Source organism: Poecilia latipinna, unplaced genomic scaffold, assembly GCF_001443285.1.
Source record: "Poecilia latipinna isolate Pla-1442-1.1 unplaced genomic scaffold, P_latipinna-1.0 Scaffold21, whole genome shotgun sequence".
Taxonomy (NCBI): Eukaryota; Metazoa; Chordata; class Actinopteri; order Cyprinodontiformes; family Poeciliidae; genus Poecilia; species Poecilia latipinna.
In genome coordinates this window covers 484,123-510,118 of record NW_015112637.1, presented here as the reverse complement: position 1 = coordinate 510,118, position 25,996 = coordinate 484,123, and the positions used below count along the sequence as shown (strand labels likewise).

The window sequence follows — 25,996 nt, the reverse complement described above, 5'->3', positions numbered from 1 at the left end:
AAAAAAAAAAAAAAAAAAGGTTCTCGTCTTTCTTTTGTGGTTTTTTTTTTTTTTTTTTAATCTCTCTGGCTTGAGCCTCCATCACATCACAGTCAGCTGTTTGGAGTCGGCGATACTTTCTCAGAAACAACTTCTGCTTCTTTGTACTCCGTTTGTTTGTGTGCTTTAATTAAGCCAGTGAGAATAGCACAATTGTCCATGTTAACATGGGAATAACATTTCTCCTCAGTAACACTTATGAACACAGACTCCTCCAAATTCACAGAACCCTGTAATCAAATGAAGTGAGGACAGATATTAGTTGCTAAACAACATTTTCCACCACAACGCCACTTTGTAGAGGACACAGCGGAGATGATTCATTCCAACGACGTCACCCACATGGAAAAAAAAGCGGGATAAAGCTGTTTTTTTGCTTACATCAAGGTTGACGATTTAAAACAGGTTTTTTTTTTCTTTTTGTTTTAATGCCTGACAATTCTTTGACAACATATACATATATATATACATATAATGTAATATATACATATATATATATATATATACACACACATATATATATATATATATATATTTTTTTTTTTTTTTTCAGTCAGACTTTCAGAAGAACTGGTCAAGATTTGAATATGGATGCATGGATGAAGATCTGTGCAGATCTACATTGTAAAAGGACAAAAGTTTGGAAGAGTTGTTTTGCTTTATGTACAAAGAAAAATTACCCCTCTGATGTTCTGTACAACATCAGAGAACTAATGTTTTTAATGACAAATGTTAAGAAAAAAAATAAAAATCAGTGTGCATCTACATCAACAGGTGTTCAACAAGTGCCATGCTTCGTCTCGCTAATGGTTCTAAGTTTGAGCACCGCACAGTGTCAGCGTTTTTTATCTCTTCACCTGATTGCTCTTAAAGCTTGTGTTTCCTTGGCTGGGTACTGGGACAGCAGGTGGTGCTGGGGCCCTTCTCTTCTTGGACTCAGCTTTGGCATGCATCGTGGGAATATCAGTGAAGGACTGAGACTGCTCCAGGGAGCCTGGATGTTCCTCTTTATAGGAGACCCCTGACACAGTGGACAGACCCTGTGGGTTAGAAGAAGAACAACAGGAGAGAAGAAATCAAAATCTCAAACAAGAAAAAATACATATGCGGTATGTGTGATACACAAATCTAGGCTCCATTTAATATCTTTGTCATAAAATGCTGAGAATAGAAATAGATCTTGCGCTATTTCAAGATGAAATCTTCCTTCAAAGGATTGTTTTCATCTTTTTAATAATGATTTACTCATTTCAATGTTTAGCTTTAAGTCTACCAAGTTTAATTCAAAGCTGCTACACAAAGACTTAATAATTTTCACATTACTGGCACTTCAAGCCCTGTGGGAGCATAAAGCTGTCTAAATCTGTCTAAATAAGGATCGCAAACACACACGGATACTCAGAAGCATAAAGAGACCAACAATATAAGTAATTCTTTGGTCATAACTAATACTGCAGCATTTATGTGATCAAGCTGAAAGTGTAAGCTTACTTTCAAAGGGTGGCTGCTCTTGACTGAATGCACTTTAACAGGAAAAAAAAAAAAAAGGACTTGAATGTGTGATCAAAGACGGCCTTGAGTGCTCCTGAAAATCTGAGCCTCCCTGTGGCTCAGCTTGAGTCAGAGCCTTGGCACAACAGGGGCACCACACCAGGGTGCGCAGCCCCATGATCGAAGTAAAATGTTTAAAAGCAAATTAAGCAATGGGTTCAGACAATGCCTGAATTTGAGATAAAAGAGCAAGAAGGAACATTACGTTCCGATCACTTAAAGTAACAATACCCATGGTGAAAACATGCCATGATCAAGAGGAGCAAAAACGAGAGAAAAATTTTTAAAAAACCTTTAATAATGGCTTTAAAGGCAGTTAAGAAAAGGTATTTCTTTAATAAAGTCCCAGAAACAGAAGAAAAGAGACGCGAGCTCAGACGACAACCACAGTGCACTAGAGCGGCTTTTTGTATTTTGCTGTAAAGAAGCATTTTTCTACACTGTAATGCACAAAACATCCCACAGTCCTGACCTTAACTGATACAAAAAAATGAAATAAATCAGTAAAATACTTGCAAAATGGTACAACTCTTCTTTGACTGAACAGTTGTTCTCTCTGTGGTCTGACAGATACGTTCACAGGGTGACAGGATAAGAGACAGAGAGAAGGAACTGTGGCAGGCAGCAAACTGAGTGATGAAAACACAAAAGGGACGCTTGAGGGGAGGCTGATACGATATGGAGTCCCCCAAAAAAGAACACATTTCAAGTCAAAAAAAAAAATTTCAAAGGAAGAAATTCGAATGAACTCTATCTGACTTTTTCACCTGCTCGCTCCTTCTCCTTCGACCTAGTTAAAAACATGAAAACCGCGAGTGGGTAAACCAGATCAGAGGCACTTGGGAAGGGAACACAAGTCGGCACCGCATTCATAATAACGATGAGAGCAACACAAACGGAACCAAGAGGAGCATCATTTACATACTGCATCTTGTAGTGATGCCCATTACTGAGAGCCATAAATAGAAAACAACACATTAGCAAACAACTTAAGGTACTTAAAAACAAAGGTGGCTTACGACGACAATTAAAAGCGCCAACGCCTGCTGCGATTTGAACTTTGAGGACTTGTTTTTGTGCTACCATTTAAAAGTCACTGAATGTAAAGTACGCAGCATTTCTCTGCCCTCTGGTTGAATCTTTCAAGTCGGTTTCATCTAAGATCACAAGTGCAAGTGTGTGATTGGAGGGGAAGAAAAATGGGGGGGAGAAAAAAAAAAAGCTATAAAGGCTGGGTATTTTATAGACCTCAGAAAATGAATAACTGACAGAATGCATGAGGGAGAAATACAGAAACCTTTTTAAAGACTTCAGCAGGGCTTGGCAGAGTGCAGAGGGAGAAGACACATGCTCTCACAAATATTATAATTCAGCAGAGTTCATGCAGAGTTTATGGGCAAAGGGGATTTAGATCTCGAGTACTTTCAGAGAATAATTATAAAACGGTAACCTACTCTAAAACATGAATAAGTATCACCCAATATCAAGATGAAGCATATTTATTTATTTATTCCCCCTTAACTTGTTCCAAATCTATAACTTTAATCTGACATCCCTAAATAAATTAAAGGCTAAAAATTTAAACAAAAAAAAAATCTGTTACAGATTTTTTTTTTTTTTTTGCAAAGTAGTTCTGCAAATCCTCAAAGGTTTATTAGAGTAGATTAGGCAAGAACCCCACTAGAGAGAAAGAACAGACAAACTGTAAACCAACAAAGAGACGGTCTGTCCACTTAGACTGACAGGCCGAGCAACAACGCGTTAATCAGAGAAGCAGCCACGAGACCCGCAGCAGAAAACTGCAGCTCAAGAATCTGCCGACAAGACAACCGTTAGTCTTACAGTCCACAAATTTAGCCTTTATTGATGAGTGGCAAGAAGAAAGCCTTTGCCGAGAAGGGGAATATAAGAAAAAGTCGAGCATGCAATTTGACACAGACCACATAAGAGACAGCAGCAAATGTGGAAGGAGGTGTCCTGGTTAGACGAGAGCAAAACTGAACATTTTACATGCAGAGGAAGACTAATGCCATCTGCTGGCAGTGGCAGCATCATGCTGTGGGGTACTTTTCTTCAGCAGGGATAGGAAAGCTGATCAGAGTTGGTGTGAAAATGAAAGGAGCGATGGCTCGCGTTCCAGAAGGGCATAATGCCAGAGGTACAGTTAAGCCCATCATTTAGTTTGAAATCTATTTTTCATTCAAACTGGATTCTTTTTTCTTATCCTGGTTGGAAACGACACAGGCATATCCTAAAAGTAACTGGGGGTTTTTTTCACCATGTGGAAAGTCTTGCATAACATTTATACTGGGCCAACTGGAACTTGAAGACACTTGGATACGGCCTTGTAGTCCCTTTTTTTGAGTTGTGCTTACAACTCGGCGCCTTTGGCTGATTTGTGAGCCGTTACAATATGGACGATTGTCCATATTGTAATGCATGGACAGTTGAGTTGTCCACTCATTAAAACATCATGGTTAGTTAGTGTGATGTAGAATCTTTCATTTTTCCACAGACACACTCTTGAAGGACACTCTGTTACATAAAATGTAAGCGAAACAAAAACATTTTTCCTTTTTTGTGCTGAAATCTGTGGCTCACTTTAGCATTATATTCTGTCACAGAACTGAATTAAATTAATACTTTGTTTTAGTTTTTTAACTAGCTTCCATTTGAAACAGAATTACCCAAATATAGAGGACATGTGAAATGTCAGAGTTTCTAGGACCACACACTCTTACCCTGACCTACCCAGTAGTTTAGCCCTTAATGAACAATTACAGATAAGAGGCTGGGCTTTTACTGCTAATGTAGCCAAGGTAGTGTAATTTGATGCCTTCAAGCTGATAACACAGCGTGTATGCATGCGTGGAGGTGTGTGTGTGTGTGTGTGTGTGTGTTTTGGTGCACAAATGCATGTGTGTGGTCTGATAACAGTCAGTGAATGAAGAACAATCATATCAGAGACGAAAGCCAAGCTGCATTGAGGCCCACTGATGGCGATAAGGCTAAGAATGAAAATATCTATAAATCAAACTTAGCTGCCACTGCCTTAGATACATTTTGGTATTTGGATTACATCATAAAGATGACACAATGCCTATGACATTGCGATTTGCACGCATAAAGCCTATCCATGCATTCCTTCTTTTTTTTTTTCTTCTTTTTTTTTAACACTTGCTGACTCAGTTCAAAAGTTTTCATTCTCAACATTTTCAAATAATTATGAGGCATACAATGAGAAATATGCTATAAAGCATCATCAGCAAGCAGACCAACAATGGAGGCAATGCACAGTGTTAGTGATATGACAGAAAACAGGAGGGTGGAGTCCAACCAGCAGCTTCTTATCTCAGTGAAACTGAACAGCAGAGAGCCGGCCAGTGTTTCTCTACCTAATGCAATTGACTCCCTTCTTAATGAAGTTATGGGTGTAACAAGCAGACCTCAGCAGCTGTGAATCTGCCTTGCAGTGGTGTGTGGTTACGGGAAGTTTTACGTTGATGCTTAAACCTGAAATAATTAGTTGCAAACGCATCTATCAAGGATTCTAATTTTACTAAACATCTTCAGATGTTCAATCAAACCAAGAAGCTGCTGATCTTAACCTTCTGACTGTGTTTAGGAATAAGGTTCATTGCTCTCCACTTACTACTCTCTATTAATAATAACCGGTATACCCGTCTGTTGTAATTGTCCAACTTATAAGTGCTTGCATGCAAAAGAGGTCATTTTTCTACATTAACATGACAGAGGCCTGCTTACAAATGTAAAGACAGCTGCTGCCCTCTGGAGGACAAAAGAAAACAGTGTCCCTTTACTGCAGTTACAGTGACCAACATTTTAATGACCCAGCTTTAACTAGAATAAACATGTACTGCAACTCCGCATTTGGACTTTCATCAAAAGGATGTGCATAAGCCACAACACTGTTCAAGCATGCAGTGCTTCCAGTTGCATGTTAATTTATGCCTTTAAATGACAGAGAATGTTCAACTTTTAATACTGGAAATTTATGCCTTTAGTCAGAAAAAAAAAAAAAAAAAGTAAATCTACCCTTTTCTTGCAAATTTGCAACTTTTGCAACTTTTCAACATGAGGGATTTTTTCCGTGGCCACATTATTTTTTCTTTGGTACAGTTTGATCTTAATAGATTAGACCTATCAACATATAAATGATTTTTACCTCACACAAAACTGCTGAGCAAGAATAAAATTCTTCACTGATTGGAAACAAAGCAACATTACATTTTAAACTATATACTAAGGACAAAATGAGTCCAACAACTTGCCGACTCGATACATCCTGCAATCAACTGTTATGTTATCCACTCATAAAAATGGATAGCACTAGTTCAGATGAGATTAATAAATATATTTTAAATACTTACATTGAATTTTGTGTCTGAGTTTTGAACTGCAATGTCATCAAAGCCATCCATGTCCAAAGACTTATTGTCAGTCTGCAAATGGAAAGGAATACACACATGCAGCATTCAAAGACACACACGTGCATTTAGTGTTTTTCAAAGCATTTTCTCTGGCTGTTTTACATTAGAGAGCAATCTGATCCTCAACCTCATCATTGTTGTTAAGAATGTAATCTTAAAAATGCATCTTTCTGATGAAAGATGAATTTTTGAGACGGCCTCAAGCAGGAATCAGACACATTTGTGTTTAATAAAATTAGAGAGAGCAGATATTTTCAACAATGTAGAAGAAGCCATTTTGTATCTGTATGACCGTAACTCAAGGAATGTGCCTTACAACTTTGTTCGGATGCTTTAGATTTATACACAATACAGGTTTACTTTTGACTAGGAAAATAAATTAAATACAGATGTTAGGTTAGTTGACTCCCTACATGTGACATTTAAAATCTTACCTTTGATTTCCTTTTGCTGAATGGGAAAATATTTAGCAACCCTTTCTTATGGGGTCTTCCCAGACTAGTAGTACTGGAATAAAAAGAATCTACAAAAAAACAGAAAAAAGTAGAGGAAGTGGAGTTAGATATGGCATCACTTTTAATATAATGAGTCATATTAAAAGAGTTAGGGGGTAGTGTTATTCTGAAACTGTAGCAATGCATAAATCACAGTTATAAAGAAGTCAGAGTGTTTTTTTTTAAATAAAATTCAATTTAAATTATGTTATTTACATTACTTTTACACAAAAACATCCAAAAGTGGATTTAATTAATGAAAAAACGAATTCAATTGCAATATCTTATTTTATTGCCCAGCAGAGGGCGCCAAAACCCAATTGTTTTCTACCAGTTTTATTTAACCTTCACATGTTAAACTGATGTGTCCAAATAAAAATGCTATTTTCGTGCTAAACTACTGAGCAGTGATGTGATTGGGTCTCTAAATTAGCAAAGCTAATTATGTTCATTACAATTATTCAGAAATAAAAAGGTGTCAACAAGGTTCACACGTATTACAATAAGAACTTCACACCATTGTTTTTTTTGTTTTTTTTTTTGTTTTTTTTTTATTACATAGTCTTACTATAAGCATCCTACGAAGCTTAATAAAAGCATTAACAAGACTTTGTTAATGAGGAAGCAGCAGTAGATTGGGTTAAACAGCCATTGGGGGTTAGTATAGACAACATTAGCACCAGCAACATGGAGGACGTATACCTGAGTTGTTCAGAACAGGGGCAGAAGCCATTTTAGGCTGTAAAACTGGAAAAAAAATGTTACAAACAGACTGAGTCATTGATACATAACCCGCATTGCAATAAACTGATAAATCGTTTCTGCTCTGTGGAGACTTTCAAACATCTAAAAATGCAACACAGACTAAACTAATGTGGAGAATACTCACGCAAATAATTAACAATTTTACAGTACCCGGGTGAAAATACGCATGCTCTTGTGTTTGAAATATACCAAAGTGTGATGTGATAATGCACATATTTAGGACACTAAGAATAGTGAAAAAGTCTGAAATGAAGTGAACGCTCCTCCTGCCAGGAGACTGCATGCATACTAGTAGTTAACGCAGCTGGATGCTAAAAATTACATAACTGCATTTGACCATAAACATGACATAATGTTTTTGCTTGCATCATTCTGCGCCACACCAAGAATTTCTGTGATAAAAACAGAATCTCTCTGGCTTTGGTTTCTCAGCATAACATGAATCATAAAATCTGACCTTGAATCCAATCGCAACTGAACAGATAAGACAAAATATCCACATAAAACAAACCCTATTCCACCCAAGGTTGACATTTGTCACTGAAACAGCCGTCGTAAGTAAGCACCACATTAGAATTAGCGTTAATTCAGGTTAAGGTTTACCTAGACTCTGATCGTGCACGTAGAGTTCTTTGATGCCCAGCTCTGTCAGAGATTTGTCCAGCGGTAACTCGTGGCGACTGACGCAGTCTTTCAGGAGCAGGACATGTGCCGGGTCAAAATCACACTTGTCGCAGATGGCCGGTATCAAAGCCTGGAGCGGAACCAGCGGGTTGACCCGTAACACGGCCTTCTGGTTGCCGTGGAAGTTCACCATCAAACGCACAGTTTTCTGACACACAAATAAGATAATGATGGAGACAATTGGTCAGTAAATCCAGGTCTACCGGTCAGACAAATGCCTCATTAAGTAAAATTTTGTCAGTCAATTAACAAATTCCAATTGTTTAGTTGGACGATGGGAAAGTAGAAAAATAGCTGGTTGCACTTCTAATAAAAGAAAAAAGTTGCCGATGCTTGATGGACAGATTGAAACAGAAAGCATCAAGTATGTGATGCTTTTAAATGACTAGCGTGTCGTATGCGACACGACAAGTCTGTTTACCAGTCCACATCTTTTCTGCACCTGCAAGTCTTTCTCCATCATCTGCAGATCACAGAGAGTTTGAGGCTCACAAATTATCTTCATTACTGACAACGTGACGACTCTGGAACAATATCTGATGAAAAAGTTGATTGTGTCCATGCCTCATTGGATCAGAAGGATTTGGCAGCATAATGGGAAATAAGTGTTTGCAGCTAATGATTATCTTAGTAAGCACTTATTCTATCAAATATTCTGACGATAAACTTGATTTAAAAAATTCACACATTGTGCAGATTTTTCATTTAATCACTTGCAGTTTATTTGATTAAATATTAGAAATGCATAGAAAATGCAAAAATAAAAACAAAGAATTCAACCTGCTTTTTAAAATAGAATAAACAATTTATTGTTTAAACATAGCATTCCTTTAGTGCGCGTTTGATCATGTGGAGCAAAGAATGCATATAAAGCTAAATAAAAAATGTTTCTAACGTAAACCTGTGAAATGCTCAAGCTCTTTTGCTTAAAATAGCATCAATATAGAGCAGGGCTAACCAGTTGAGCATTTTATTTTCCAATTAACCAATTAATAATTGGATAGCAAAGTGATTATTGTAGGTTTTTCATTTTACAGAATTTGAAGCAGGAGAAACTACAATAAGTTTCTAGGAGTTCTATATATTATGTCTTTACATAATTTGTTTCTTTTAAATGTAAAATGTATACATTTACTGTTTTGGCTCCAAGTGTGTTGTTCTTTCTTCAAATGACCTTTTTTTAAAGTCTGCACACTTGACTACTAAAATAGCTGATGATCATTTCAATAATTGATCTAGCATGATTAATCCAATGGCCAATTAGGATATTTTAATAGGGCACACCTATTATTGATCAGCTGAGTACAAACTGATCCCACAGCAGTCTGACTTTAACTGCTGAAAAGCCCAATGGGTGAAGGGATAAAACAGTAAATGACTGACAGCAGTTGTTGGAGGAGTGTTGGCCTCTGGCCTGAGGCCAGGTGGGGTCACAGGCAGACAGAGCTGCCACTGAGCCCTGAGAACAGCAGAGAAATAATGCATGGTAACTAAAGGTAAGGCACTCATCAAATATTGAAACACCTGAGGAAAGCTAAGGAGAGGCAGAGAAAAAGACACAAAGAAAGAAACAGCTGAAGAGGGGGAAAAAAATAAGTAAAAAGCTTGAATGTTAACACAACCTATAGAGTTTCCACTCAGAAAAGGCACACAAAAAATAAAGAGTGTATAAAATTGACTCTAGTATGTACAGGCCAGCTTACAAGCAACCAGTTTCCTACCTTAGCATGAGCCCTTACAGGTTTCACTGGCCTTGCCTTCTGCCAGTGGTCATTGGTACAAAGTGGACAGGGTGGAAGAAAGATTACATGGGGCCTCATGGCAGCAGCATAAAGCACATAATATGAAATATTGTTACACAATGTAATCTATTTTTTCTAGGATCTTAAATGTATTAACTGATAATTATTCATATATGACTGAAAAAAAAAGATGTTCTCCAATTGTAATCCTCTTTTATTATAATATCTACTTCATTTTAGGAAAATACCCTTGGCCACAACAGAACATATAAGAATCGTGGCCAATTTTAAATGATTTCAGGTGGTAACATATGCAGTATTTTTTAAATGACCTCAAATAGACTTCAAAACGCAATGTGTGCACAACAAAAAAAAGTGGGACCTGCTGCAACAAAAGCGAGATTCCCCAAAACTCACCTCTGGCACTTTAGGAGCTGGTCTACGCGACACTTTCTCCTCCACGACTTTCTCCTTGATGAGCACGCAGGCCACATTGAAGGAGCCAAGCAAGGCGTTGGGCTTGAATCCCAAAGAGTGACCGTCGGGGGAAAGCAGCTCCAAGGTGTGCATTGACGGGTTAAGATGGTGGTGACCACACAGATCGACCAGCAAATCCATCAAGGGTTTACTGGGAGACAAGAAAAGAAAGAGGAGTGAAAGTGTGTCCAGATAATATGCGTGTGCCCGTCTGTGTAAGGACAGAATATTGGGTTACAAAGCCTACCTAGCTTCAGCTTCACAAAAAAAAAAGGAAAGCAAAACGAACTCTTACCTAATGAACTGCAAATAAGCAGGACAATAAGTTTTTTTGTTTTTTTTTTGCCAGAATTAACTGACGTTTTTCCTTTGCTTTTCGGAAAACTCAAACATGTGATGTGTTCATATCTAACTGTGGAGTCCATAGAGGAGCACTGCACAGTGTTGTTCTAAAAGTATCCAAGTCAAATTTAAAACTAAACAGCAATAAGTTATCAATAAGCAAAACGAGTAGTAAATAGATATATATTTTTTTTTCCTTTTAAATACTGACCAAATATTGCAATTTGCCTTTACTTTACTTGGTCAGTTTGTCCATGTATCAACTATGAACTACAAGGTTTATCCAAGAGAAGACAACAGCAAAGAAAACATTAGTGCAACAAGACTGGCTCTGCCCTCTACTTATTCATTTGCTTTGCAATCCAGTTGGAGAGGGCAAGTGATGATTAGGTCTATCATCTGTCAATCGTCAGACAAAGAAATAAATGCTCTCCTTTTGTGGGAAAATCCAGATCAAATGACATAACGGAGACCGATGGCACAACAAAGACCGCTGAAGAGAAAATCTCTGACTTTGGAATCAGTGAACTCCATATGTGGGCCTGAAAAGGCAACACAGTGGCATATGATTTTCATAATATTAAAACACTGTGGTGCAATTCATCAAAGTTAAATAATCGGCTATTAGCTGTCCTAACGATTCCGGGTTTCTGAGTAGCATGCTACATGTTATCTACCCGGTGCATAACATGCAACAGAAAATAAAGATATGAGTTACACAACTAAATTATGTAACCAATTTGATATGAGTGCTGTACAGGGGCATTAAAAAGGTTTTTGACATAACAGAGATCAGTATCAGCTCAACTCACAAACACTGATTCTTTTAACCCTTTTCCAATATGCTGTCAGCTTTTTTCTACATAACTGAGTATTCTTATACAAGAGTTAGATAGAGATTTCTGTAAGTCAATGCAAATCATGATATCAAATGCTGACCACATCTATTTGCATTCAATAAAAGAACCAATTTCTAATATTGTGAAATTGTTTTTATCCAAAACCTTCTAGAAAAACATGGCTACTGCATAAAACATAATGTCACGCATTTTTTAAATTGTAATTTTACAAATGACCAATAAAAAAACAAACAAAAATGTTGTTTTATGGCCTAAACAGTTACGAAGACGACTGCTGACTTGACAGATATTAATTTGTAAATAGGTAATCGTCAAAGAACCTGGTTGTTTACAAAGTCCTGTATCCAGGCATGTTATTGGAAAGTTGAGTGGAAGGAAAATGGCTGGTAGACAAAGGAGCAAAAGCATGGAAAAACTGCAAAAATGGGCAAATAATTTATACTTGTAAAGCCTCTGTTGCTAGAACTATATTAGAAATGTACAACCTGTCACACAATTGTTTTGCTATCAGCTGTTGAATACAGTGAGATTTGCTCTTCCACAACCCCCACTGTTAAAAACAGACACTGCTTCAAAAGGTTAAATGTCAAAGGGAAACTCTTCATGTTTGGATTCTCTCGAGACTCTCCATAAGGAGACTGACAATGACTTAAAACTGGACAACAGTCCAGACAGTATAGTTTAGGCAACAACATAGAATTTCTGAATTAAGAATAACTTTTTAACTGGTTAATAAAAGCTATAATCATCAACATAAAAAAATATTGTGTCTTTGCATTAAAAAAAAAAATACATGTACGAGTTACATTTCTTGAAATAATTTTACTTCTCAATGATTTTCTAACTAACCAAGAAGTAGAGGAAAACCAGAGGAAAAAAACAACAACAAAAAAAATAATTATTTTTGTACACTGGTGGGAAATACAATGGAGACATCTGCTGGCCTTAAGATTCTACTTGGGTAATAGAGAGGCTTGTTGTTTTTTTTTTATCAAAGACGTCCCCAATTTTCTGCCTCAGCAGCAGGAACCTCATTATGGAGTGCATTAGCAGGTCAGCTGACCGCACACCAGGACAAAGGCCAGTGCACTGTGTAGAGAATGGCATGTGAACATTCACCAGGCTCCACAAAATAGGGCAACATCCATTTATCATATTCCAGTTTGGGAGTTTAACTCGCATGATCCGACTCCAAGATTGTAATATTTACAGATTTATCAGTTTAAATAGAATAGCAGTAGATTGTAGAACTTGTATCGGCATTCACAGCCAAAATATCTCACAGACAAAAGCAATGGAAGAACAAAGTGAGTGAACAAATACCACTGGAATTTGAGAGATTAAACATGTGCACTCTCATTGGACTAACCTTCCATCCTCTGTTACAGAAACCTGGTAGCCATGTGGCAGAGTTAGCTGGAAAACGACGGTGGGCCTGAGGATGTTTTCCTTGATATCCATGGCTGATGTCCCTCCTCCTTCAGGTACAGAGTGCCTGAACAAATGACGGGGAGCAGGTTGGGGGGCCTGCGGTGGAGGTGGGGCAGCAACTTTCATTCTCCTCCTGGATAATGACAAGTCCAAAGATAAAAAAGAAAAAAAAGAAAAAGATACGGGGAAATATTAGATGTTTCCAGGTGTTTTCTATTACCGTTTTAGAAGTACTAATTTTATTTTTGCTTCTATTTCAACTGAGACACTTTTGTTTCTCTTGAATTCAGCACTACTTGCATCACAACCCGGCCTTGTGAATGGATTCCACTGTTGCCACCTCAGGAGCAGCCTGAATACCAATGACATTTTTTTTTCTTCAGTATTTCTGTCTTTGGTGCAGTGTTGCACCAAAGACATCGTTCATACTACAACGGAAACTGAAATCGTCTGTTTGGCTATCAAGATGTTTAATCTTTGAACAGCTACTGATCCCACGCGACTCTGAAATGACTCACAACAACAATCTAACAATTTCTGCGGATTCTCCTTCCGCTATCTCGCCTATATCCCAGACCGCCTACACTTCTATGAAATGCCTTTGTGTCACTTAGTTCTCGCCTTTGAATTGCATTCCATTGCACCCCTCATAAACATCTCCCTTTTCAATCTTATTGCAGCTCTGGGTAATTATTTTAAATAAAAAATATGCAGTAACAGGTCATTATAAAAAATATAGTCACCTATAAACCTATAAAACACCCGATGAATCATAGTTTTACTAAAGATGAAACCTGGAAAGGACTGGTTACTGGCATCGAGGTAAACAAAGGGTTTAAAGTGTGAGCATTTCACGACTAAAACTGGTTTCTGAGGTAATAAAGAAAATTTCATCTGTATGCCTGTAAGTGTAGATTAATGTAGTGCTGCCCCTCCCCCACTTATTGCTGTGCAGACATTTTTTGATGTCTGAAAGGCTCCTAATATACAGGCTTGGAGACAAGCTTTAAATAAGTTTGTAATAGTACTGTTATATGTTGACTTCATCATACTGAAGTTTTTTAAAATTTATTATAGATATAACATTGTTTTATGTCTTGTTTCTGCTCACATAAATTTTAAAGAAAATAATTATAATAATTAAGGTGTAACATTCTGTGTGACAAGTATCTTTATTTAAAAACTGCTAAGTTTACCAGGGGGTTTTACTTTATTTTTATTAAATCTATGTGTCAAAAAATAATAATAAAAAATATAGATAGCATTATTATAAGTAAAAATCAATGACATTATTTTAGCATCAATAGAAATAAGATACAATAATTGTAATTATGTTGTGCATTTAAGTATGTTTTTGAATAAAGACTTCAATACAGTGGAGCTTAATAAATGTTATCCACCAAGAGAATTTCATGGCAGACAACACCCAGTTCTTGGGATCACCTGGTTTTCCTAAACCACATTTCAAAAGTAAATAAAACTTAATCGGCACGGAAACTACTGAAAACAGCTGCATGTTCAGACCATAAGAACAATAGTTATATTAAAACAATCCTCCTGTGATGATCTTGTGAAAGATATTATTGACATGGACTCCTGAGGCTACAATCGGCAGCCCAACAGAAACAGTAGATTTCAACAGGTCATGCACTGTATGTACACAATGGCAAATAACTAAGCATGTTTTCATAGAGTACGTGAATATCACTTACATCAAAGAAAATCCTTGCGTTAAGAGTGTCCAAACAATTGGTGTTCAGAATAAATCTCAACCTTTACAAATGCTATAAGATTCAGGACGCTCCTCTAAGTAATCGATGTATCCGTCTTTAATCGTCCAACCCAACACTGTAAAATTCAACGTTCGCCGAGGTTTTTCTACCCAGTCCAGAATAGAAAAATAAGAATAAGCATGACAGCGAGCGGACTCTAACCCGAGCAAGGTTAAACATTGACAGGCTGTGAGACATCGGCTAACTATGACCCAGAGGACACAGAGAGTCATTAACTCATGCAATGCAGAGTGGTTTCCGCTGGTTGTGTCACTGGGATGACAGCCCACAATTAAGGTTATGACAACACTGATTATAACCCACATAGAAGTAACAAATTATAGAGAGGGGTTTGTTTTATTATTAAGTTTGAAGACTGTAAATATAAAACTCCTTCAAACATATGGGTTACCCACCATAAACATAGTACTGCATTGTTTATTACATTGTTATTCTTATAAACGCTTAAGGAGCTGCAAAGGCATTAGGATGTGAAGCCTTCCTGGTAGGTCTGGTCTTTAAAGGTAAACAGAACCAGGCTCTGTGGACCTGTGAGACTGGGCCTCAGCCAGACTTAGCACAGTGAACTAGTATCCTCCTCTCCCTCTCTTTTTTAGAGCAACATTTCACTTTCCTGCTCTCTCCTTTCCTCTCTCCAGCACAGACAAAGACGCCTTTAGGAAAAAGTCTGGTCTCCCAGAGAGTTGGAATCACCGTAAGCAATGAGAAAGATGAGGAGAGTAAAAGAGAAGTAATGGAGGAAAAGTAGGAAACCCTGCTCTGGCACAGGGGTGCAGTAAGTGCAGTGCTGCAGGAACTTGGTTACAAAAGTGCTCTCTCTCTTTTTTTCTTTTTTTTTTATATACACACATGCACAAATACACACACACACTACTAATGGACCTTTCAGAACCACCAAGTCCCTTTCACTTGACTAAACATCATTCATAAGGATACATTACTTCCCCCAGTTCACAATAAAACACCTTTTACTCTTTATTAAGTTTCTTTTTTTATAAGATTTAAAACATCCATTATTCACAAGAGGAACTATTCTCTGAATGTAGTTGGATAAATATGTACCCGTTTCAACATTTACAAAACGCACACCTGAAGGCACTTTAGATGGACCAATTAATCCAACACATGCATCTTTTAGGCTTTTGGAGAAAAAGAACCCACACATTCACAGAGAGAATATGTGAACTGCATGCATAAAGGCCCTGGCTCAGATTTGAACACATGATATTCTTGTTACAAGAAAACATGGCTAAGAGCTGGGCCACTGTGCAACACAATTTTAAATGTGAGCAATAGACAAAGTTCGACTCAGTTTATTTACAAAGCGCAGAGTCAATGACTTTGCAGTCATCTCTACCGAACAAGCACACAGTGACAGCAGGAAGTGACAGCTGATGTTTTAGATCGAGGCATTAGAAAGGAGTAATTCAAACAAAAAAAAGATATCACCCTCTCAAAATAGAAATAAAAAAAAGAAACACTTGCTTTATAAACATGCAGTTACATTGCTTGAAGGACATAGCTGCAGCATAGCAATGCTAGTACAACTAGTTTTTTCACATTTGATAAACAACATCATAAACGATGCTGAAAAAACACAAATAAGACAACCACTGGTGATTGTGAACTAATTTGTTTCTGACTAATTTCTTTTACTTATTTAATTTAGTGGCAACTTGTCCACCCGCGTCATTGGGTGAGAGATGGAGTAGGCACCAGCATCCCGACAAGGATGTCCTTGAGTCGAGGACAATAGAAGTTATGATGTGCAACCCTGTAATATAAGACATTATAATATCCACATACACACTGACTGATCAGGTAATTGGTTTAGATGCACGCGATACGAGTTCATTTCTTCATTCAAAACTGACAAATAGTGGTTATCCATCCATTCCCAGGACAGACAACCATAGATGCACACAGATACTCCTATGTACCATTTAGTACCATGTGATGCTTTTGATTATCAAAAGCATCACATTGAGTTATTTGAGTTGAAGGAACATGACTCCAGCAGAACATTGTCAAAATCTTCCCCTAAACCAGTGGTTTAGGGGAAGTGGTTCCCACAAACCTACGTAGCTCCGCACAGCAGCAGCAGGTCTCCTTCACAGGTGGAAACCCAACGCGAGCGTCGTAGCGCTCATGTTGCGTTTAAAGGCGGCTCGGAAAAACAGGTTACAACATGTTAACAACGGATTAAACAGTTTTAACTGCTGATAAAAGTGAAAGAGGACTCAAATATGGGAAATGTGGAAGCCTCTACTGTGTCAAATTGACATAGGAATAACAGAGAGTTGGCCATTCTAAGGTAGCATACAGTGTTCATGTTTTGTTTTTGTTTTTTTTTTTCATCCAGATGGCTTCCCGCGCCCCCCCTAGGGGGCGCGCCCCACAGATTGGGAACCTCTGCCCTAAACACCACTGGTCTTCATTTGTTACAGCAGCTTCAGTATTTTAACATTACAAGCATAAAGTAAAGTATGCCAAATAAACATCGATTTAAAAAAAAAAAAAGACGTACAAATGTCTAAAATAGGTCAGGGTCGCCAAGTTGGTATGAACAAATTTTAACTCTTGGTATAAAGATAATGTCCACCAGTTTAGCTGCTAAAACAGTAATGCTTTGAACATCACTGCTTTTCATTGCGTTTGCTCTTCACATAAAGCATTTTAATAAGCAATATGAAGGAATAATTCAGCAACTCCTTTGGCAGATATTAAAAGATAGCACAGAATACAATGGCTACCTAGTATAAGGTTTACAGTTTTATAATGGCAATCAAGATTGGTTCCCTAGCCTTGAACTCTCAGATCCACCCATTCTTAAATAGAGAAGGAAAAATGTATTTCAGTGGTGATACATGCTTTAAATATTCAAGTCTTTTTTTCTTATTTTCTATCATTTTTTTATCTCAACATGACTGTCCCCTGCTGTCCACTTGGTCATCTTAAGTTGTGAGTTATTATCTAAGGAATTGAACAAAGCATCCACCCTCAAATCTGTCCCAACAAAGCAAAGGCAACCCTACAATTAGCAGAAAGAGATAGGGGAGGGCAGAGCACACTCAAACACAGCCGAGTACCTGAATGAATTATAATTTATTAAGAACAATTTTGTTGCCCACATCTTTTCTAAGTATTAGGATGAGTTGGCTAAATAACTGACTGCAATAATCATCACTTTATCTATGATAATCAAGTACTTCACACAGACAGGTGACATAGTGCCCTACTGAAACAATACAGTAATGTCTATAATCAAGGTAAAATGACAGATAGCTCAAATGGTGCTGACTACCTGTTATAAGGTAAGATTTATAGTTTTATTACAATGCTGGTGATTATATTTCTGTCTTTGGACTCTAAGCACCAACCGTCCTTGAGCTGAGCTGTCCTAGATCAAGCTGAGTATTGGTACCGTAGGAAAACTTTGCTGAAAGACTATCCACTTGTGTATTTTGTTTCACTAACAAATGATCTCTGATAATAAAATGATTGTCATGAATTTAAGTATGGCTCTCCACTATAGAGACACATTCTAAGAGACACATTGATGCAACAGCTAACTGACTTTTTGTGAATATAAGAGTTATGGCATCACAAGAGACAAGAACTGGTTTATCAAAGACAATAGCGAACAAGTGACTGACAAATTTTCATTCCAAATCAATTAAGTGGTATCTGATTTCAAAAAGGTTGAAGTTTACGTGTTTAACTATGACATCGCCAGAAGCACTGCATGCAGTCTAAGGTCACACTACTTTATGTGAGCTTCCCTATTTAAATGTTTTTCCCTACTAATTTTCCCTGCTGTTCAGAGGAAGGATTGTGAAGGTGTAGGCTGTACTGCAAGTACAGGCAGTTTAGAGCTAAGTGGTAGGAACAACCTGGTAATCAGAAAAGACGTGGTTGTTGACGCAGGAAACACTGTTGTACACAAGTTTAATGAAATACCAGCCAGACCATATGGTTTATTTAACAATTTAATCACTGAAAATATTTGATCAATAAATCTGGACATTCCAGTCTGGCTTGGTTTTCTTTATAGAACTTTCCTCAAACTTTTTTTTCTCCTTTTCTGTCTTTCACGTTTAATTTTCTCTTTTACATAAGACTAAACAACTGACTGCAGTTGAAAAGTGACCAAACACCGTTTAGGTACAGGTTGAGGATGGGTAATTTTTTAATGATATTTACTTACAGAAAAATGAGTTACATTGAAAACACAACATTGTTTAGTTGTTAGCTTTGTCAGAAACTCCAAAAGACACTAATGTGGGCCTCAACAATCATCTGGATTGGTGACTACCTAACAAACAAAAACGTGCCTGATGGGACATCCTATATATTAGAGGAAAATTTTTATCTTGCGTTCATATTGCACAGCTGCTGTTAGGTTTGACAAACTTTTCTCTGGCTTGAAGAATTAAAATCCTCATTTTTCTTTATTGAATACAGATATGCAGTCAGTATGTTTAAAAAAAATACTTGTTTAAAATAAAAATTCAAATGGTAAAAGCACTAGAATGAACAACAATCATCAGCACCATTCTTCACCTTCCACTGTCCTGTCTCAGATGAATGTGAGCACATCCCAGACACTCCCTCACCTCACCCTGGACCCACACGTATACACCATCCTGCAACCCAGCCAGCATACTTCTTCGGTGTCATGGTGTCCCCATGACAACCTATATTTACACCGCTTGACTGCAGATGAGAGCAGACCTCGGTTCAGCAGCAGCTGTGGATTTTGGACGCATTCTCACAAAGGGCGTGTGTCCTAGAAAGGCAAAAACCAACAAGGATGGCAAGAAAGAAAACCAGCAAAGAAGCTGTGAAAGATTTTTTTCTGTTAGTACAATAAAGACATCTAAAACACGCTGCTAAACCATGTAGCAACAGGTAGCACCTGCTTAGCAACCCAAACAGGCTCTAATTCAGCATACGCCTTGATAAAAGCATTACTGACCACATAATTAGCAACCTAAACACACAGCAAGACACAAATGTAGACTAGTTGCGACATAATGAAGGTCATGCCTGCAGATACAGTTTTTTCATTATTCTGAACTGGACTGCACATTATATTTCTACATTTTTTTTAAAGACACTGAGGCCACATAATTTGTTTGGTGGTTCTTTTTTAGCGTCGCTAAAAGCACTGCTTTCCTCAAGCACAGCAATAAAACAGACACTGTAGCATCACATTTCTCTGAGCGTTCACACTTGAATGAAACTCGCTCTTTGAATATGGCTGCTAGGTTTCCTTTAATATGGGACTTTCAGACTATTAAAGAACTCTACTATTAATCTGTCACCCACAGCATGTAGTAAATCCAAGCCACAATGTTTTTGTATTGCTATGAAGGCCTGGGGATGAGTCAGCCACCAACGATCAAGGACTATCTCTTTCACACCTAAAAAGAGGAAGTCCGCTTTCCGTAACAGCTCTTCACGCCGTTATATCTGTCCTCCCCTCTTATAACACATGGTGTCATTGCTTCCATTTGTGACCAGTGACAAATAACCATGTGGAAATCACTCCACAAAAAAAAAAAAACTCCAGGACAACTATAGTTATCCAAAAAAGAAAAAAGGTGACGCCTTTTGACCAGAGAGAAATTCTGATCGTATTGCGTGCAAGTACTCAGTTCAGTCTTCTCAATTGTATTACTATTTTCTCACTGAAGCTGTGGGAGGATCTACCAAATGCTACAGAAAATTCACCTTTCCACTAAACTAGAGGTGCAAAAATTATTTTGCACTTAAACAAGGACAGTTAAAAAAAATGCAGCACATGTGCACCACAATAAATCAGAATATTTATTGTAACAATTTGAAATTTTAGCTTGGACTAGTTAGTCTATAGACTCATTTGAAAAATGTTAAAATGAGTGAAAAATGTATTTATTGCAGTAACTCCATCAAGTCAAGTCAAAGTTTACTTATATAGCACATTTACAACAGCCTCAGCTGACCAACGTGCTTCACAACAAAACAAACATCACAAGTAGATAAATGATCAAATAGAAATAAAATTAGGTTTAGTAAAAAAAATAATACCAAGTGAACATATTATATTGATTAATTAAAAAAAAAAGTAACCATACATTATAAAAAATAACGTAGCAGAAAAATTGATAGTGACTTAAGTGAATATGTTCTGAATGAAGTGACAGGAGTCTTTGCAATATTCCAGTTATATGACAAGTTAGACTTATGAGTGACAAGCAACCGCAGTAGAAATAAGAAAAAGAAATAACAGATGTTGGTAGGAAAAAGAGAAATATTTGACGATGCAGAACTACAGAGCAGAAAAAGCAAATGGGCGAAGAACAATGGAGCTGATGGAGAAAAGAGAGAGATCATGTAAAAGCACAACAGCTAGAAATGCTAATTAGTCTGTTGTCTATTCCCCAAGATGATTGTTCAATTAGAGACTGCTCCCACCAGAGAGACTCGAGGAAAAACACTTATGATGCAGACATTGCTAGAACAGCTTTCACAATGGCAATGCCCAACACCTACGCCCGTTTAAAGACTAAACCAAGTATCTATCTTCATGAAATGGGATTATTTAGAGAACAAGAGGTCAAATAGAAGTTCCACTTGTTGTGTTCATCTCAATGTACATCACAGAAACACCATAAACAGGCTCTGCACTGCAGCCTTCAACTGTTTCTCATAATAAAACCTCAAAAAATGATGTTAGCACAAAATGGATTATTTTCTCTGCATTAGTGGATAAAACGTTTCACCAGCATCCAACAATCTTGGAGTGTCCACCAAACTCCATTAAATCTGTACGCGCAAACGTGCAGTCCGTCTGTCTTCCTCTCCTACCAACGCACATACCGCAGTGACTAACATATGACAGCAGGCTTCCAGAAATAAACTGACTCATAACAGCTGCTTTAAACACACAAACACTCTCTGTCTGCCCGCTGTCGGTACTTCACATTGTCAACTGTACAGAGAGGTCTTTGTTGTTAAAAAAAAAGCGTCTGCCACTTCATGTGTTCAGCACCAACAGCGGGGTCGGCATACAACATGTGTGGTGCAGCCCATGAAGCAACTGCCTACAAATACACCCAGCGTAGAAATGTGATAAATATATCACCGCATTGCTCTGGAGTGAATGTTCAGAGCTGCGTTTCTGTTTTAATGGTACACAGAAGGGACGTTGTTGGGTGTCCTGGCCCTTAAACAAACATCCATTTGACATTAAACAGAAATCCCATTATTACAGAAAATGATGCTCAACATTTTATTACCAATCTCTGCCGATTATCTCTAAATTTATGAGTCGAGTTGAAGTTTGCAAGCTTTGTGGAAACCCAACATGCACACATTGTTCAAGTCAAAGTGGTCTGCTAAATGGTTGATGCTGTAGAGCTGCAAACAACACGACCTCAAATGAGCAAATGAGTGCTCTCCTGTCCGTCTCACATTTCAGAGGGGTTTAATTTAAGCTACCATAAAATAAGCCTAAATATACTGTTGTGACCAATGGAGACTTCCCTCTTTATATAAACAAATATTTTTATTATTATTAAAAAGCATGTTTCTACCCACTCTGTTTTACACTCTTCTATAATATATTGAGTCCTTATGTGATGGACTAACTAACCCCAATTAGTTAACAATTGTGAAGTGAAATTAAAACGATATATAGTTTTCTTCTTTGCAATTTTGTGCAACATTTGAAAAATATGCATGTTGATGAAAAGCGACAAACTCAAAAGACTTGTAGCTGTAACACTGAACCTTCCAAATATGTGTTGAACTTCAAAGTATTAACTCGGGTAGGCTGAATACAAAAGCATGTCACACTCTATAGTATCAATTAGAAAAAAATTAAAGCCTCGGTCATTTTCACAATTAAGCTAAACATGAACAGATGCAAAACCAAGTGCATCACAAACAATGGAGGCTTCCAAGACAAAAAAAAAGAAGTCTAACACAGCTGTGAAGCAGAAGGCAGCATGTGTCAGTTGCTGAGGCCTAAATATAGACAGTTTCTTCGACATGAGTTTTCCATATGTTTAAAGGAGGAAGTTCATATTTAGAAAAATGCATGTGCACTGTTTGAAAATAATTAATGTTATGTATGAAATACAGACTCATGTGACTAAAATTAAGTCTATAAAAGACAGCCAGAAGGACTGAAACTCCTTATAAAGTTATCACAGCTCTATAAAGCACTTTGAAGAACAAAAACCCACACACGTGAGGGAAGTTGTAAATTTAAGGAATATCGCAAGTCGCCCCAGTTTAAGTTCGTACATCTGCCGCTCCCTTACCGCTTCTGGAAAATGAAGGCAAGGCATGCAACAAAACCACATTATTAAAAAGCCTCTTGTATAAACCTCAATCAGCACACAAACAAAACTCTCAGGAAGTTGTTCTCTCACAAAAATGTGCACAGACACAGACAGACGCACACGCGCGCACGCGCGCGAGCACACTAGCTGCGGTCATGCAGAGGAAGACATCAGTCTGTTAATTAAAAGATGTGCATTTGCTGCAGAGTTTAACAGGCCAGACTTCAACAAATCTAGTCTAAATGCAATTAGCTTACAAATGCTGCAACACACAGTCAGAAGGAACAAACTTTAAGCGTTTTCACGTAGTGGTTTCATTTCAGAAATGACATGAGGTGCACAGATGCGATTGCTGCCAATACTGGTTTTTATTTCTCTTTAAGATCTTATCCGCTTCTGATTTTGGGCTATTCTTACTCGTTTCCTAAAAAAACAAACAAAAAAAAAGTGTTACTTTAACACATATTGTTCACACATGTCCCTACCCTAGTTCTTTTATATTTAATGAATAGGAAAAGAGACATTCAAAAACATAATATTAATTCAAATATGGCTCATTTGTCAACTTAAGTCCTTTCATTTTGACTAATCCCATCCACATGTCCATTTTAAAAATGTTCTTTTATTGGTCTAATATATACTAATATTAAATGTTATTTTTTTGTTAATCGTAGGTGGAAAATTTTGATAAAAAAAAAAATAAAGGATTGAAAATATTCCCAGGTGTTGTTCTGTTTGACCTAGCATTTTCATTATGTTTTTAATTTAGATTTACAATCAGTTTGCTTTCTTAGCAAAGGCAAAATGTTCCTTCTCTGACCGACAGTAAGAACATACAAAATCAGAAGCTTGCCCACATCCTACTCTGCCAAAACTGGTACCACCAATAAAAAACACAATTGGGCTCAAGCTAAGCAAAATTTAAGGTCAATTTAACCGCAACAGATTGGAAATTGTTTTCCTTGCATTTATATGTCTGATCTCGGTTTTCTGTGAGAAATCAAGGAAGTTACCCTGAATTTATCGCATGTTTTTTTAATGCACAGAATTCAAGTTTCATTCAGGCCGTCTTCCCCTCCCACACCTGAAGGATACACTCTAGCTTTCTAAGCAGCACTGACCCACACCCGCATAAAGCTCAGTGCTCAGATTTCAAAACTACTTCCCACAAAAGAGTAGTCTTGTCTTTTTTTTCTCCATGTCTGCTCAAGAGACCATGCTGGGTGAGTTTTGGAAGCAAGTTTGTTGGCGAGGTTATATGAGCAGTGTTTTATTAGGATCACAGCAGCAAAGAGGCTAGAGAAAGAGTGATGACGAAGGAGAAGTTGTAACACAGTTGTCATGGTGATGTATGTTGAAAAAAAATGTCACACAGGCGAAGAGGATGAAAAGGCATTTTGGCTCCGGTGCCAGCAGACTCAGTGGTCAGTCACTTTGTAATTTAGCTAAAAAAGTGCTTGAGACTCTGAAATCTCTGTAATCAGGTTAAACAGGCGTGCACTTGAAATAACAGACCAACGCGCAAAATGTTAACTTTACATTATCAGTGCTGTTTCTAACCACAATCTAAAGCGAAGTCTTTCTTATTACACTACAATGTTCCAAGCTTTGGGCATGTCATGAGACACTTTTCAGTCAGTCAGTAGAAAATATGGCACAACGTGAAAGGCGTGAAGAAAAGCATTGATCACAGAAACTGATATTCTGATATGAGCTGCAAAATTCAACAGCTCTGGTGGTGGGAGACTGGACATTTTCAATCATGAACTCCACAAATCTGGCCCCTGTGGCAGAGTAGTAAAGTAAAATGAAAGTCCTCGTTGACACATGGTGACCCCAAGTCTACCGCTCATCAAGGGGGCCAATATCTGGCTACTTGGAGGAACTCAAAGCTCTGAAATGTTATTCTCTGATGGTCAGTTGATTGTTAAATATAATGAATAAATAAAATGCGAAAATGGCATCACAGAAATAGTTACGCAGCCCACCCTTTTGTAAAAAATACTGAGATCATCGCCCTTGATTCTTACCCACATGCACTAGTGAGAACAGGAGAACATCTGCAGCATCACACATACTATAAAGATGTGACAGAAGGCCATGTTTCACAGGACCCACACGTTTTCCATGATTTTCAACATCATGGAAATGCCTAATGGCACCCATTTTCATAATAAAAGTCAGTGCAATCCACTGCCTTCAGAAGTAATTCTATAAGTAAGCGTGGTTATAACAAAAAGTTTCAGGTAGTGCAAGTGTTCTTGCAAGGTACTTTTTCTTTTTTTGTCTCTTTCTTTCTGTGTTTATTTATTATGTGTTTACTGGAGTATTCCTATAGACACATAATTAAACGGGCACGTTAAATTAAAAATAAATCCCAACAATAACTACCAAAATTTAGCACACAAAAGTTGGAAAAAGGTCAACAGAATTGATGTCGTTGTGGCTAATTAGGCGACATTTCACGTGCAGACTAAAAACGTAAAAGTTAATTTCAAGTTACATAAACCGGTAATAAGTCGGTGTGCGTGCAGTCTGTGTTCATACACTCACCCTGAAGGGGGTTTGGAGGACTCCGTCATGACGCTGATTAAGATATCCTCTCCTCTCCAGACAAGCCAGACTCCCAAAAAAAAACAAAAAAAATAAATAAATCCGCTCTTCCTTTTAAATATGCTGAATATCCATTACGTTAACACCGCAACATCACTTGGACAGTACACAAAAATAATTTTTAAAACGCCCTGCTCTTTTAAACAGCATGTTTTATTTTAGAAGCTAATATCTACACGTATTTAAAGCAAAGGCAGAGCAAGTGATAAAAGTTCACGTTGACCTGAAGCACAATGGCAGCATAGCGTCCGTCTCTGCTTGTTAGGCTCGGGGACCGATGCGGTTACTTACTGCTAAGTCAAGCGCTCTTCCATAAGAAATTAGAAGTTGCATTGGTTCTTTTCCAAAGGGTTTACTACTTGTCAAATCCACTTGATATAATCCCCGTCTCCCAGTGGCTGAATAACCTCTAACATTATCA

At 37.5% G+C, this 25,996-nt stretch overlaps 1 protein-coding gene across 9 annotated transcripts in view; it reads right to left on the bottom strand.

Moving 5' to 3' along the window:
• Positions 1-25,996, bottom strand: part of cobl (cordon-bleu WH2 repeat protein) — a 57,092-nt gene extending 31,096 nt beyond the window's left edge. For 3 of the 9 annotated variants that reach the window (XM_015035766.1, XM_015035789.1, XM_015035836.1), the window contains exons 1-8: positions 25,516-25,667; positions 12,775-12,969; positions 10,144-10,354; positions 7,904-8,132; positions 7,238-7,282; positions 6,476-6,564; positions 5,982-6,053; positions 897-1,079 (exon numbers count right to left, since the gene is read on the bottom strand). In XM_015035766.1, the coding sequence (XP_014891252.1) occupies positions 897-1,079; positions 5,982-6,053; positions 6,476-6,564; positions 7,238-7,282; positions 7,904-8,132; positions 10,144-10,354; positions 12,775-12,969; positions 25,516-25,544 (1,053 nt within the window). In that variant the 5' untranslated portion in view covers positions 25,545-25,667. Of the gene's footprint in view, positions 1-896; positions 1,080-5,981; positions 6,054-6,475; positions 6,565-7,237; positions 7,283-7,903; positions 8,133-10,143; positions 10,355-12,774; positions 12,970-14,548; positions 14,815-25,515; positions 25,668-25,866 lie in introns of those variants that run through there. The other 6 variants (XM_015035782.1, XM_015035773.1, XM_015035806.1 and 3 more) reach the window with 6 other exon arrangements.